The sequence below is a fragment of the Carassius carassius genome, chromosome 44 (genome assembly GCF_963082965.1).
Source record: "Carassius carassius chromosome 44, fCarCar2.1, whole genome shotgun sequence".
NCBI classification, from domain to species: domain Eukaryota; kingdom Metazoa; phylum Chordata; class Actinopteri; order Cypriniformes; family Cyprinidae; genus Carassius; species Carassius carassius.
The window spans coordinates 7,290,108-7,305,920 of NC_081798.1; the positions used below are offsets into that span (position 1 = coordinate 7,290,108).

The 15,813-nt window shown below is 38.8% G+C and overlaps 2 protein-coding genes across 3 annotated transcripts in view; both read right to left on the reverse strand.

Moving 5' to 3' along the window:
- LOC132126797 (sodium- and chloride-dependent neutral and basic amino acid transporter B(0+)-like) overlaps positions 1–15,813 on the reverse strand; it is a 63,867-nt gene that overhangs the window by 33,667 nt on the left and 14,387 nt on the right. The gene's annotated exons all lie outside the window — the stretch shown is intronic.
- LOC132126120 (transcription initiation factor TFIID subunit 4-like) lies at positions 534–15,742 on the reverse strand. Of its 2 annotated transcripts, none has more exons than XM_059537181.1 (15): positions 14,214–15,742; positions 12,553–12,692; positions 10,520–10,633; positions 10,309–10,401; positions 9,840–9,962; positions 8,705–8,794; positions 8,181–8,360; positions 7,423–7,567; positions 7,230–7,338; positions 4,038–4,207; positions 3,827–3,957; positions 3,465–3,590; positions 1,971–2,027; positions 1,759–1,878; positions 534–873 (listed from the first exon to the last, which is right to left on the reverse strand). In XM_059537181.1, exons 1-15 carry the CDS (start codon positions 14,911–14,913, stop codon positions 706–708), a joined length of 2,466 nt encoding a protein of 821 aa, XP_059393164.1. In that variant the 5' UTR covers positions 14,914–15,742; the 3' UTR covers positions 534–705. The 2 variants fall into 2 exon arrangements, with proteins under 2 accessions (XP_059393164.1, XP_059393163.1); XM_059537180.1 differs by having other exon boundaries at positions 10,309–10,404.

The window sequence follows — 15,813 nt, forward strand, 5'->3', positions numbered from 1 at the left end:
GTAAATCACTCGCCTGGGTGAAATAAACGTTGAAGTATGGTAACCACGATCATAAAACCTAGTGATAACATGTTATATTTAAAAAGAACACTTTGACAACACTAAATCCTGTGGGTAAGGGAACAATTGTGATTCAAACGAATCGAGAATAATGTATTTGAATCGGTTAATTAAAGTAAACGGTCCTTTTCAAATCTAGCAATAAGGGATTCTTATATGCATGACCTATTATAAAACCACACCACCAAGATTTTTTTAGAAACTTTGTCCACTTTTATTTCTTAAAACATCTTTGTAAAAACACAAATATAAAATGAATGGGCAGTTCCACTGTGAATTATTTTTTTACATAAGTAATTTGCACATTACAAAGCCACCTTCTATGAAAAACATGATATATAATTGCAATTTTCTTTTAACAATTTCTGAAGAGTAATATCCAAAAGGGGCAGAAATCTAAAAACAAGGCAAAATAAAAGAAAGAAAACCGATAAAAAGTGAAAATGAGACGAGCACGAGTCAGCTTGAAAGACAGGAAAGGAAAATGCACAATGTGTATGTGTGAGACAGTGACAGAAAGTGTGAAAGAGCAATAAAGAAAGAAGCAAAGGGAATGACAAAGAATGATGATAACAACAAAAAAGACAGAACGAATGAGGGATAGAGCCCTAAAGGCTGAAATGAGGGAAGGACATGGGCTATCTGCTATTTGAGAAGGGCTCGGTAGAGCAGTTGTGAGTGGCTGGTGCTTCTCTCGTTCTCTAGACAGAAGAGCAGATCCCTGAGGTTTACACGCGTGATGCGCTGGCGAGTGTACTGCCTCGACGCTCCTGCATTTAAGCCCCCAGCTGCACTGGCGCACAAACCTGAGCCCTGTCAACATACACACACACACATACACACACACACACATATGAACTATGACAACAATCCGATCTAAACTAACATTTTAATACTCATTGTTGGTAGATTGATAAAATAGGTGTAATGTAATAGTGACCATTCTAAGGGAGAAAAGAAAATGAGTGAGACTTCATTTGAACACACACGTGTTCAATACATTTGTGTAAAATATTTCTAGAATTGTTTTGAAAATTATATAATTTACATAAAGTAATATCAAAATAGTTTCTCTGAAAAAATTTAATGATGCTATAATGTAATATATATATACACATTTATATTAAATTAAAATAACATGATATAGAATTATATTTTTAAATATTTTCAAATAGTAAAGTTCTCAAATTTGTAAATTATATAAGAAATACATTTCATTAAACAAATGTATATTTAAAATTGTAAGAATTTGCTGACAATTTTTCACAAAATCATTTAAATATTTATTTAAATTAAAAAATCAGAAAATTTATGATATTGTAATATTTATATTTTAAAAAAATAACATGATATAGAATTATAATTTAAATACATTCTTAATTTTGTAAAGTTTTTCACTGCAAAATGTGAATGATAATATAAGAAAAATATATAAACAACACAAAATAATAAGCAGCATGATACAGGAATATATTCTTAAAATTCTGTAAAGAATTTCTGAACAAAATGGTTGTGTCTGACTTGGTCTTTAGACTGTCCTATCTGACATTTGTGACAATTTGAGACCCTTGAAGCACAACCTGACATCTTAAATCTGCCCAACAGGTGCTAAATTATTTAAAGAGGGCACGAAGAGGGACAGAAGGGGATGAGGAGAAGGGCGGCAGACTGCCATGATGAGGGTGAGATGTTTGGTACCTCTGTGTCAGTCCCAAATGATGGAGAATCCAGTTTTCTTTTCTTTCTGGGTCCGATAGCCGCCAATGCCGTCAAGTTGGCATCTCTCTGTTGAATCTGAGCCAATTCCTGCTGCTGCATCTGTAGCCACAGGCACACATATATCAGCTCTGACCCATAATCAAACACAATGGTCCTCTGACAAGATAAACATCTCGAGTATGCCATCTTACCTCTTTGGCCTTCTGTTTCAGCCGCAGCTGCTCGGGGTCCTCTTGTCGCGAGCGTGACTGCAAAACATAAATAGCAATTAGAGAGGATCAACAGTCAAAACACACAGAGACATCTGCTGGAATCAAATAATTATGAAAACAATGAAGGCTGTCAATCAATGAAAATATTTCATCGTGATTCATTTAATGTTTTTTGTTTTGCAAGTTTGACACAAATAATGTAGGTTTCTCCCTCTTTTTAGATGTACACTTACACTATGATTCATAAGTTTGGACACAGTAAGGTTTTGTAATGCTTTTGAAAGAAGTTTCAAAATTTTCTGATCAAAAAATACGGCAAAAACAGTAATACTGTGAAATATTATAAGAATTCAACTTTTTCCTATTTTAATATATTTTAAAATTTAATTTATTCCTGTGATGTGATTTTTTTTTTGCCATTACTCTGGTTTTCAGTGTCACATGACCATTCAGAAATCATTCATATGCTGATTTGGTGCTCAAGAAACGTGTACTATTTTTACTAATACTGAAGGTTTGAAACAACAGAAAGTACAAAAGAACAGCATTTTTTTGTCTTCACCATCCCTTGTATTTCATCACTGATCATAGTAATGCACCCCAGCTGAATAAAATAATTAATTTCAAAGTTTTGAACTGTAGTATACATGAATAAATATAGACAGAGAGAGTATAAACAGAGATAGAGGGACAGAGAGAGATTTATTTTAAGTTTGACTAGGCAAGATTAAAAAAAACAATCCTGAAATATAGCAAACAATTAACATCATAAAAGATATTCTAAAAAAATCCTAACAAATTACGAGCAATTATAAATAATGCTAGCCTGCATTCCTCCAGGTTGATTATCCGATTATTCATATAAATGGTGGTGTTTCGTTAGTACGTTACTTTACTTATGCCTAATGATACTGCGTTGAGAGTATATCACTTTTATTATTATTATTATTTGTGTGTTCATTTATATAATTTCTTACATTTCAGTTCTTGAAAGTAGAGTGTCTAAATAAGCAAATTTGAATTTGAAACTTGGTGAACTTATAGCCATTTCTATGAGCTATGGTACTGGACAAAAGTGAAGCGACACAAGAGAGAGAAATACCGCATTTTCCGCACTATAAGGCGCACTTAAAAGCCTTTCAATTTTCTCAAAAAACGACAGTGCGCCTTATAATCCAGAGCGCCTTATATATGGATCAAGGTGCTCTGTTGACATTCCCTTTAGCACAGCTCCATCTAGTGGATGCATAACGCAAACCCAGTCAAATGTTTGACTGCAGTATCTTCTATTCTATGCGCCTTATAATCCGGTGCGCTCTATATATGAAAACAGTTCCAAAATAGTCCATTCATTGAAGGTGCGCCTTATAGTGCGGAAAATACGGTACTGCAGATTCACTCGCCCTCATGATAGTAATAGAGGTGAGTGTGTGAGTGTGTGAGAGAGAGAATGGCTGGAGGTGGTTTACTAACCTTAGCTGCCTTCATTAAAATTTCTCTCTCCTGCTCCTCTTTCTTCTGTTTCTCCAACTGGTCAAGTTGCTCAAAGAACTTCAGCTGAGAGCGAACATCCTCCACCTGCTCGTACCGGCTATCCTCCTGCACACACATCATTAACATTACACACAGCCTTACAGGCTCACAACAAAAGCTGACACTCAAAGGATAGAGCGCTTTCGAAACTGAAACCTGCAACAGCCTCTGGATTCCTAATTCCGATTCGGACAAAAAGGAAACCCATCCAGGGTTCAACAAAGTTTGGTGAAGAAATATAAAAAAATATGTTACTATAAACATACTTTAATGAGCTAGCCGTACTGGGGCAGCAGACTTGCCTTGTAAGTCATGTTCTTTTGCTGGGCGATCAATGAGACCTTCTCTAGAAGGTTTTGCAGTCTCTGCTGAGTGGCATGAGAGACGATGTTCACAACCTCGGGACCCAGCTCTGTCACTCCAAACCTTTGGCCTGACCACATAGAGGACAACAACTGTTAGCTCTGGTAAAACAGTATGTTGTAGTAAAAATTCGGTAACTAGAAGTCTCACCTATCTCTAGTATCTTGTGCTGTAGCATGCTGGCAGAGAGGAAAGCTTCATCCTTGCAAGACCGCGTGACTGCACCAACCAGCTCCGAGTTGGTGGCCAGGATACGTGCGCTCTCTTCGGAAAGATTAACGCCTGCCATTGAGGCCACGTCATTAATGTCATCATCATCCCTGTTCAGATTTAAGATGTACAAGGACATATGTTAGAAAGAGTTTGAGAGTCTGTTCCTCTAGTTTTACAAATGCTGCAAAACTAGATCTACAGTATATACTATACCAGTGGTTCCAAATCCTGGTCCTGGAATACCCCCAACACTGCACATTTTAGATGTCTTCCTATTCAAACACACCTGATTCAACTCATCAGCTCATTAGTGAAGACTCCCAAGACCTCAAATGTGTGTGTCAGATAAGAGAGACATTGGGGGTTCTCTAGGACCAGGATTGGGAACCACTGTACTATAACATTTTTGTATTGATACTCAAATGACAATTACCATACTTTCAAATATATAACAGAAAAATATACTTTTATAAAATACTAAAATAACACTGGTTCACAGTATAAAAATGTATATTACATTTACATTTAGTCATTTAGCAGACGCTTTTATCCAAAGCGACTTACTGTACAAATGAGGACAATGGAAGCAATAAACAACAAAAAGAAATACTAGTGCTATAACAAGTCTCAGTTAGCTTAAACATTTACATTTAATCATTTAGCAGACGCTTTTATCCAAAGCGACTTACAAATGAGAACAATAGAAGCAGTCAGGTCAACAAGAGAACAACAACAGTATACAAGTGCCATGACAAGTCTCAGTTAGTCTAGTATAGAACGCATAGCCAGGTTTTTTTTTTTTTTTTATATATAAATGAAAATACAAGAAAAGGAAAAGTGCTAGTATTAGTTGGTTAAGTGCAGGCGAAAAAGATGAGTCTTTAAATGTTTCTTGAAAATGAGAACATGTACGAATTGAGATTGGGAGGTCATTCCACCAGCTGGGCACAGTCCAGGAAAAGGTCTGTGAGAGTGATTTTGAACTTCTTTGGGATGGCACCACAAGGCGGCGTTCACTTGCAGAGCACAAACTTCTGGAGGGCACATAAGATTTAACCAGTGAGTTTAGGTATGTTGGTGCCGTGCCAGTGGTCATCCTGTAGGCAAGCATCAGTACCTTGAATTTGATGCGAGGAGTAACATGAGCTTTTTTTGGCTCATTGAAGACAACCCTCGCTGCTGCATTCTGGATAAATTGCAGAGGCTTGACAGTACATGCAGGAAGGCCCGCCAGGAGAGCATTACAATAGTCCAGTCTGGAGAGAACAAGAGCTTGGACAAGAAGTTGGGTGGCTTGCTCTGACAGGAAGGGTCTAATCTTCCTAATGTTGTATGAGGCAAACCTGCAGGAGCGGGTAGTTGTAGCAATGTGGTCTGTGAAGCTTAACTGATGATCCATCACAACTCCTAGGTTTCTGGCTGTCCTCGAAGGAGTAATGGTTGATGAGCCCAGCTGTATAGAGAAGTTTGTGATGAAGCAATGGGTTAGCTGGAATCACCAGGAGTTCTGTCTTCGTGAGGTTAAGCTGAAGGTGAGGGTCATTCATCCAGCTAGAAATGTCACTAAGACAGGCTGAAATGCGAGCAGCTACCGTCGGGTCATCTGGCTGGAATGAGAAGTAGAGTTGGGTGTCATCAGCGTAGCAGTGATTAGAACAGCCATGCTTCTGAATGACAGATCCTAATGACGTCATGTAGATGGAGAAGAGAAGTGGTCCAAGTACTGAGCCTTGAGGAACCCCAGTAGCAAGGTGTTGTGACTTTGAAACATCACCCCTCCAAGACACACTGAAGGATCTGTCAGAGAGGTAGGACTTAGCCCACAGGAGTGCAGTTCCAGAGATGCCCATCTTTCTGAGGGTGGACAGGAGAATCTGGTGATTAACAGTGTCAAAAGCAGCAGACAGGTCCAGTAAGATGAGTACTGAGGATTTTGAAGCTGCTCTTGCTAGTCGCAGGGCTTCAGTAACCGAGAGCAGAGCAGTCTCAGTTGAGTGGCCACTTTTGAAGCCAGATTGGTTGCTGTCCAGGAGGTTGTTCTGTACAAGGAACATAGAAAGCTGGTTGAACACAGCTCGCTCAAGTGTCTTTGCAATGAATAGAAGAAGGGATACCGGTCTGTAGTTTTCAAGAAGTGCTGGATTTAGAGATGGTTTCTTGAGCAATGGGCTTACCCGAGCCTGCTTGAATGCTGAGGGAAATGTTCCAGAGTGAAGAGAGGAGTTGATAATGTGAGTAAGCGAAGGTATGACTGAAGGAGAGGTCGCTTGAAGGAGGTGAGTGGGGATCGGATCAAGTGGACAAGTAGTAGGATGATTGGACAGGAGAAGTTTGGAGACGTCCAACTCTGAGAGTGGGGAGGAGGAGGAGAAAGAGTGTGCGTCGGTCATTGTGAATTTGTCCTCAGTCTGCGGTGTGGAGAATTGGTCACTGATGGATCTTGTCTTATTTGTGAAGAAAACTGCGAAGTCGTCCACTGTAAGAGTCGATGGAGGAGGTGGCGGCGGATTAAGAAGAGAAGAGAAAGTCTTGAAGAGTGTCAGAGCGTCACAACAGCTGTTAATTTTGTTGTGGTAGTAGGATGTTTTAGCCGTGAAGACATTTGCAGAGAAGGAAGAGAGGAGAGACTGATACACACTGAGGTTGGTAGAGTTTCTTGATTTCTGCCATTTCCTCTCTGCAGCCCTGAGTTTAGAGCGATGTTTACGGAGAACCTCGGACAACCAGGGGGCAGATGGGGTGTAAACGTAGTACACCTAGCAAGGGCTTTTAAATAATGTAATAAATAAAAAGAAAACTAATAGAATAGAAAAAGAATAGAGCAAGCGAGTGTTCGTGTTCATGTTTTTTTTTTAAGAATAGAATTAGAAATAGTGAGTGCTAAAGTTAGTTTATATTAAACTGTTATGTGACCCATGGTCATGATAATGGCACTCTAACGGTTATAATTCACACACAAACTACTGTGTACAGCCTGAAATGAATTAACATTGAGGAAAATGCAACATCTTTTCATCACAATCAGTTTAGCTAAACTTTGTGTATTACTCATGTATGTTGTGCACAATGTCTCCTGGGTAAACGTTGCTGCGCATGGCAGCAGAAAAGTGAAATGAACGCAACACAAACCTGAAAGTTCCTCCAGCACCATCCTTGGTTTTATTCTTCTGAGCTAACGCTACAGACACAGAGCCCGGAGCCAGTTTAGTGCTACTCACAACACCCTGCTTCACAGCGACTGACAGACACAGAAAGAGAGAGAGGTTACGTCATTATGTTATGAAAAAAAACAGACAGTGATGGGTTAGACGGACACACTCACCTGTCTGGAACTGTTTGAGCTGCACCTGAGGCTGACCCACCACTATGTGGCTGTGGGGTTGACCCCTGAGCGTCACCATGGGAGTGGTTGTCAGGGTAAGCTGAGGGGGCTTCACTATTGCCCCCTGCTGTTGAGACTGCAATACCTTAACAACAACATTGAATGCAATTCTATTATTACAACCATTGAGAGAATTTTAGGCCAGCTGATAAAACAGTCATTAATCATGTATATTTAGTTTTTAAATATTTGTTTATATATGAATTAATATTACTATTATAATAGATCATGTATACATATATTTTGACATTTGTTTCAAATAATAAGTAATATAATATTAATAACAAGAGGTTTCTTCGCACCTAATTATAATACTATTATTATTTGTTATATCATATATACATATTCCTAACCCTTGTCCTTAATCAGTATTATCAGGCACAAAACCTTACTCTTTGTCAACGTGTAAGAAACATCAGTTAGTTATAATGGCATGCATATGATGTTTCCTATTGTAATAATTGACACAGCTCAGAGTGATTTTTTACTTTGCCACAAGGCAAATACAGGCATTACCATTCAACAATTTAAACTACTGTACTAAAGCAATTAAGCTCCATTCATTTAGCTCAGTGTAAATTAAGACTAAACACTTCATTTTACCTGCAATGTGCCGTTAGCATTAATAATCCCAACAGTGTCCTTGCACCTCACTAAACAACACATCAAGTAAATTATGCATGTAGGTCTGTGTTTACCAGAGAGGCAGTCTGGCTGGAGTTGCTGAGGGCAGGCTGGATGAGCGTGCAGGGAGCTGTGGAGGTGGCACCAGCCGTGTTAGAGCTGGTCAGCACCACAGCGGGCGCCTGGAGGCCCTGGCTCTGCTGGATGAAGGCTGTGGAGTCAGGAGTGAGCTGTCTAAGAGCTGGAAGACTCCTCTGAAGAAAGGAAAAGGAGGAATTAATTGTGGGAAATAGTACTGTCTGGCAATAAATCGTCATACAAGCAATTGCAAATAATGATTTAAAGCAATTCCATTTGCCTAGTCGCCAAGTAGGAAGTGTGTGTCAACACAACCACCCAAATGACCACGCTGCTTATGTGTGCTTTGTGAAACAATCTTGTTCAATAAACATTGTGTATAAACTTAACCCCAGGTTGCTCTTAAATTATTTTTCTCCAATCAGTAGATACTTACAGAAATTTATTAAATGTTATATAATTATCTGGTTCCGAATGACATGATTTGAGTTACATTTTCATTGAATTTTAAGATCTTTACCTTAAGGAAAGGCACTAAATAAGGCTGAGGAGAGGAGTTGAGCTCTTTGTAGAGCCTGCTGGTGAACTCTTCTGCTTCAATCGACCCTTCCTGAGGGGACAAACACCAATACAGGTTCATATCCCCCACGACCAATGACTAATACAGTGGGTTCAAAAGTCTGAAACCATATTAAAATATTAATTTAAATAAACATTTTAGAACATTGAAAAAAAAATGTCAAACAAAGAAAAGTTACAGTGTAAAATGAAGAAGAAATATATGAGTCTTTACTATTTCTATTTAACTAAGCACATTTGTGAGCTTCTGAACATAATAAAACCTCAAAATGTTTCCATTGAAGCACATCAATATATTCATGCAGCTCAAGTACATTTTCTGCAGGCAAACAATATAATTATTAAGGAATTCATATTAATTACACTTTTTAATGAAATTATACTTATGTATTTTTTTTCATTTAGAATTATTTTTTCAATTGTATGGAATACATTAAAAATCTTAAAATGTATGCAATTATTACACAAATACATTTATAAATATTACACTAAACATTTATTCAGAAAGGACACATTAAAATGAGCAAAAGTATCATGTTTTTCACCAAAAAATCTTAAGCAGCACAACTATTTTCAACATTAATAATGATAAGAAATATTTCTTGAGCAAATCAGTATATTAAAATGATTTCTGAAGGATCTTGTGACACTAAAGACTAGAGTAAAGGCACAGGAATAAATTAAAATTTTAAATACAAACTGGTCATTTAATAATAATAGTAATATTGCATATAGCGCAACAATATTATTTTTTTGCTGCATATTTGATCAAATAAATGCATCCATATGTTGTGCATTAAAGACTTATTAAATAATGTTAAAAAAAAATACTTTTGAACAGTAGTGAATAAAATAGAAGCATTTTTATGAATGGTCACAGATTTGGACCCCACTGCAGGGGTAGACTATGAAACACCCATTTAACAAAGTTATCAGTTAACAAAAGGTAATCTGTTCAATTCAGGGGTTAAACACCTCATTTAAAAAAATAACAACTTGCACAATTCTGATAAAATGTCAAAAAAATTTCACAAAGTTAGAAACATACAAAAACACACTCAACTTCTGAAACTCACCAGCAGGTTCTTGACCAGCTCTTTAACGTTAGCGACAGTCTCTGATGACTGCTTACCACTAGTGGCCAGCTTTATCAGCGTGGACAAGAAGTTCCTACATTTCTTTACATTCTCCATTGTCTCCTATAAAAAAGAAAAGTGATTGCATTAGCACAACGTAGATTTACTCTGCAGCAGCTTCAGGTTATCTTGCATCTGTACCTTGGATGCATACAAATGTTCAGGTTAAGATTTAATGGCATGAGCCTTGCATCAGTTGGGGACATCAGGGGATTCCCACTCTGAGAACAGACATTCCATTTAGGTTTGCACTCGTAAGTCTCTTTAACTCCTTTTTACCATATTTAATCAGGTCAGTTTACAGAGCATTCGAGAAGCCTTTAAGCATGAAGCTAAACGCTCAGGACCGTTTCTTCGGTTGTGGACCGGCGTGTCTTTGTGTGACTGCTAAGCTAGTGCAGCCTCTCACCGTTGCTGAGGAGACGGTGGTCCCTGGGGCAGCGGTCACAGTCCTCTGGGCGGTTCCTGCCTGCACTGACAACACTGCACCCACAGAGGAGGCCTGCTGACACACCAGAGAGAGAAGATAACAGCCACCTCAGAAATACACCTTATAGCGCAGATTGATTCCTGTCATTTCTGAAGGGACTTTTCCTACATGATGTGTCTTTCATAGCTACCTGTACAGGTGGTCTCTGGAGTGTGGTAGTGACCGTGCTGCTGGCTGCAGGAGAGCCCTGCTTTATGATGGTGGTAGGAGTCACCTGTCGGGCCATCAGAGGAGTTCCAGGTGCCTGCAAATATCAGACAGACATTAATGAGTAAATGTCAACATGGGGAATGAATTAAAAAGAATGGAACCAACTAGTAAGTAGCTAGTTGACAAAAACTTTCACATACCCCATTAGACCCATGCTGTGTGTCGCTACATGTTTATGCTTTAAAACATAGCATTTTTGTGATCTAATGAATAATCTCAATTTAGAATAAAACAAATCAATAACATGTAACACCATATTCAACTGCTTTCTAACAATAGTGTATTTATGAATTAATACTAGGGGTGTGCGATTTTGACAATAAAAATATCTACGACAACAATAACAATAAACAATTTTTGCTGAGTGTGTTATTTTGCTGGTACCTTGGACAGCTGACTCCTAAAGTTTTTGATATTCTTCATGTTCTGTGTGGTGGTCAGTTCCCGGATAGAAATTAATGTTTTCCAACAAGTTTAAGAAATTAATGTTTTCCATTTTATGGCCTTTTCTACCTTCATAAAGTAATTTTTCTAAAAGTGTCCATTATCTTTTGAGTCAAATTCTATAAGACACTTGGGCTGTTACCAAGCAAATGAAATCAGGTTCAACAAAATTCATTTTTGCAACACAGAGGAAACACAGAAGTTGCATCTGAAGTGGCATTTAGATGTATTTACACACTGTTTAATGCAAGATATGAATGTATTTTTGCATAGTTCTTTTGATATATTAAACATTGAATACTGATATTTGAAATGATTTAAATAATAAAAGATACTTTGAATGTGAATGTATTAATAAACTGAATCATGCACTAGTCTAGACTTCACGTATTGTATGTGTGAAAATCCCGTTTTTAAAAGCATGCATCTGATACCCCATATTAGGGCTGGGTGATATATCGAATATTAGCGATAATATCGGAATAATTTTGATGACGATGTAAAAATTTTAAATATCTTGAATATCAAATATTTCAAATTCAAGCATACTTTCCCAAAAGAACGCGCCAAATGTCCAAGAAACAGAACGTGTCACTGCGGACTGCTCTACACGACTCTACTATGCGAGCTCTCACGAGTGCGGTTGCCAGATATCAAGAGTTCAAATCCCCGAATCAGAGCTTTGCTGTTACATAGACATTTTCTTCCTGGTGTTTTGCTTATTTTAAGCAATCTGGCAACCATGCGCACACAAATGCTCGCTCCTCATTGCGGAAGCACCGCCGCAGATGATCTGAAAAACAAACAAGCTGGAGTTTAGCGATCTAAATGAAAGCGTCATTCAGCCGGTCTGTGTTATGTCATGAGATCGCGACTGTATTGTTTGCGATTGTGGTCGCTGTATAAATGCACTAGCTCAATCGCTGTTGTTTGGATAGAGAAACATAGGATTAACTTTTATAATATTTTTCATTTGTTTTAGCAGTTTTCATAATATAGACAGAGAGACTGTAGAAGTCTTTGGTATTAATATATATAAGAAATACATATGTGCTTCAGCAAATAGCTCCCCATCTGAGAGTGTTTTTAGTGGCAGTGGGAACATAGTTTCATGCCACAGAGCTTCTCTTAAAACAGAGACAGTAGACAGACTTGTGTTCTTAGCTAAAAAGAAATAAATACTTTTCCAAGTTTACCTATTTCCCCGGGTTTTTTTTATTATGCAAGCATACTGAGATATATATTGAATATAATAAAAAAAAATTACAATATCGAGATATATATATATTTTTCAAATATCGCCCAGCCCTACCCCATATTATAACTATACCAAGTCAATGTAATTTAAATAAAATAATAAATTATCTACATTATTTTTTATTATTATTTATTAAATACATTTAAGTATATATAATAATATAATACCATAAATATATGTATTATTCCGCAGTCATTCTGAAATATGTACTGCAGGTGTCAGTTGAGTTTTGGGCGGTCAGAGGGTATTACCTGTGCAGAGGTGATCTGCCCAGGGGTGGTGCTGGTGGGGGCAGCAGGACGGGCGGCCTGAGACTGGGCCTGCATCTGTGCCAACATCTGCTGTGGGATCATCAGTAACTGACCACTATCACTACGCACCAACACCATACCTGCACACACACAAACATGACACATACAGAAAGGCTGACATCACTTCCTGTGTAATCTGTTATTCATTAGTGAGAATTTCCTATTGATCTGGCTGGAGTCAAGTCTGGTAACCGTGGCCTGCTTAGAGACAAGAAGAATAATGCGCACAGTTGGTGGCCTATATTTACACAGCACACGGAGAACCCTACACACTCAGTCTCCGTTACCGGGTGAACCAACGGATGTGTTCTGAACAAAAACTGTTGGTTGGAGAATCCAGATGGCCTCTTGTAGAAAAATCTGTCAAGTATTCTGTCCAGCCAGACAACAGGCTTCTCAGAATGACCAGAGCATACAGTCAAAGAAAAATCACTACAAAAAAAAAAAAAGAGAGTAACTTCATGAGCATTTCCTGAAGCAAATACTAGTGCTTATGACTGTGAGGAAGTAAGAGAATAGTGTTGAGGTCTTCACTAAAATCACCCAGTAAAAGGCAGGTCACACTACTTTTCATACCATTGACTTTCATTCATATGTATGCGAATGCTGAAGACTGGAAAGGAAACGCAGGCTTATACAAAGAACTTTCAGTTTTCTAGTTTGGTGAACTTTATCCTGCAAATTTCTATCTTGACCAATAGAGGATTATTACATCAAAGCATGGCTTCTTAGTGGATTTTTACATTTTGATTTTTTTTTATTAGTCATTAGCTACATAATGAATTTATGTTTTAAAAAAAAGATGCTGCAGAACATGATGTCCGAAGAAATTATACATGCTCAAGTGTAACTTATCACTTAAGGAGAAAAGAGGTAGAGGAATGCGAGACTGAAAAATACTGAAACCAGTATATATTAGAATTTAAAAGTTCTTATAAAATCACTGGAAGTTACATTTTAAACTTTTTAGCACTTAATTTGAATGGAAGACTCTAAACCTTCAACCTCAAGTTAAGATAACCAAGAATTCACAAAACGTTTGAAAGGAATAATTTTTGCAAGAACTGTGGCCAAACTTCAACCTTACATTTCCCTACAAATTCAGCTACTGGTAAAACACCTTAAAATGTCTTGATTTTAAGATGAAAAAAATCACATCCAAGATGATATATTGATATCAACAATGCTTTCTAACTATTAATGTGAACGCACAGTGAAAGCCATAATTTACCCATTGTGTTGTTCCAAAACTGTACGCCTTTTTTCTTCTAAGCACAAAAGAAGGTATTAAGCAAAAAGCATCTCCTTTTTTTCCCATACAGTGAAAGTGAATGTAGCTGTCTTAAGATTTCCTTTTGTGTCGTGCACAATTAAGAAAGATGTGCAGGTATGAAGGATGTGCAGTTCTAAGGAGAACTATACTTTATATGCATTTCAGGAACTTTAGCTGCTCTACTTCTGTTATATGAACCACTTACAGTGTGCACCACAAACTTCGCACAATATCAGAGATGGCTGTTAAAATCTCTACAACTTCCTCTATTACACAAATTCACATCATTATACACTATGCAAGGGGAGTGCTAATGTGACTGATGTACCTGGAGGTAGCTGGATGTTATGGATGTTCTGGCCCGGGGTGCTCTGAGGGAGTCGGGGCGCTAACACCTGTGGCGCAATGGCCCTGATGGCAGGACTCAGACCCGCAGCTGATGCAACAGTAACCGGAGCCGCAGTTCTCGCAACCCCCTGCAAAACAGCCCCCTTGGCCACTCCAGGGCCGAGAGTCATGGTGCCGGCGGGCTGGATAATAGTTTTAGTAGCCTCGGACTTGCTCGCTGAGACAGAAGCAGGAGTCTGGTTCATCAAAATTGGGGTCGTTGTAGTAGTACAAGTAGTAGTAACGTTAGTAGTAATGGTAATTCCACGTGTCGCTATATTGGCTACAGTCGCCGAAACGGTGTTATTGTTATTACTCCCGTTAATAGTTAAACTTGTTCCAGCAGTTTGCATAGATGGCCTGACAACTGTCACTGAGGGACCTGCACTGGATGCTGCCGCTGGAGGATTCCCGTAAGAAGACTGTATCACTGTGTTTGGGCTTTGGGTGACAGTGACACCTTTCGCTACCCCGGGCCCGTTATTAACAACTGGGACAGAAGTTGAAGCGTCGTCTGATGATGATGATGATGATGATGATGGGCCACTGGACACTGGAGTGCCGCTTTCAGTGTGCGGATCCATTGCATTGCCTCCGTTCAAAGTTTGCACCGTGGATGTCCCGGTCAAAGTAGTTACCATAGCATTAAGAAACACTGGATCGCCTTAGCTGTCTTCCATCTGTGCCTCTGGCACATCAGTTCAGGAAGTTTGTGTTTTCATCCGCTTTTCCCTCCACTTGCTTTTCGAAGGAACAAGTGAAGGGGAGTCTCGTGTCACAATGTCAATACAGATTTGACAAGCGCCCGTGTAACCTCAAGTCCACTAGCAACAATGCTCTTGTGAGAAATAATCATCTAACACACCTGAAGAGCAGCAGCTTTCATTATGTTCATATGTACAAGAGCTCGCAGAAAATCAACATTAGCTAACGTTAGTTGAATTGCCTCTTTTCCCGGAGTCAGCGGGGTGATTTTCCGGCTGCCTGGGCGCTTACCTCAAACTTATTGTGACAAGATGTGGAAACTTCTAATCTAATACAACCTTAAGTATCGGTAAAAAAAAAGTTTCTTTCCCACTCTTTTAATACAGAAATCCTTATACAGCAGGTCAAAGCCTGCCGCCATCTTCGATGTGAACAGTGAGGAGCTTTGGACAAAATGACATTGCGCATGCGCGCAGAAGCGGAAACGTCATTACGCTGGATTTTTGCGGAGCCCTCATTGGTTGTCCTCCTGCGTGGAGGCGGGACACGAGAAACGTCAGTTGATTCTGGCGGAGCGCGGTGAGGGTCGGTCTGTCATCGAGAAAAGGGCCTTGTTAAGTTGACAAACAACCGTTGAGTTATTCGTAGATTGCTTTTGGGCATATCTAGAGGCACTCTTAGATGTTATGTGTTGGTTATAAAGCGTGTAGCGGCTATTCGGTGAACTTCACAGCAGGCTGTCTTCCCCCAAGATGGCCCCGTGTTTTGAAGCGTCTGTGTTGAAATCGTGAAAAGGCGCCACACCTCTGCCAGCGTGACTGGCCATAGAGGGCACG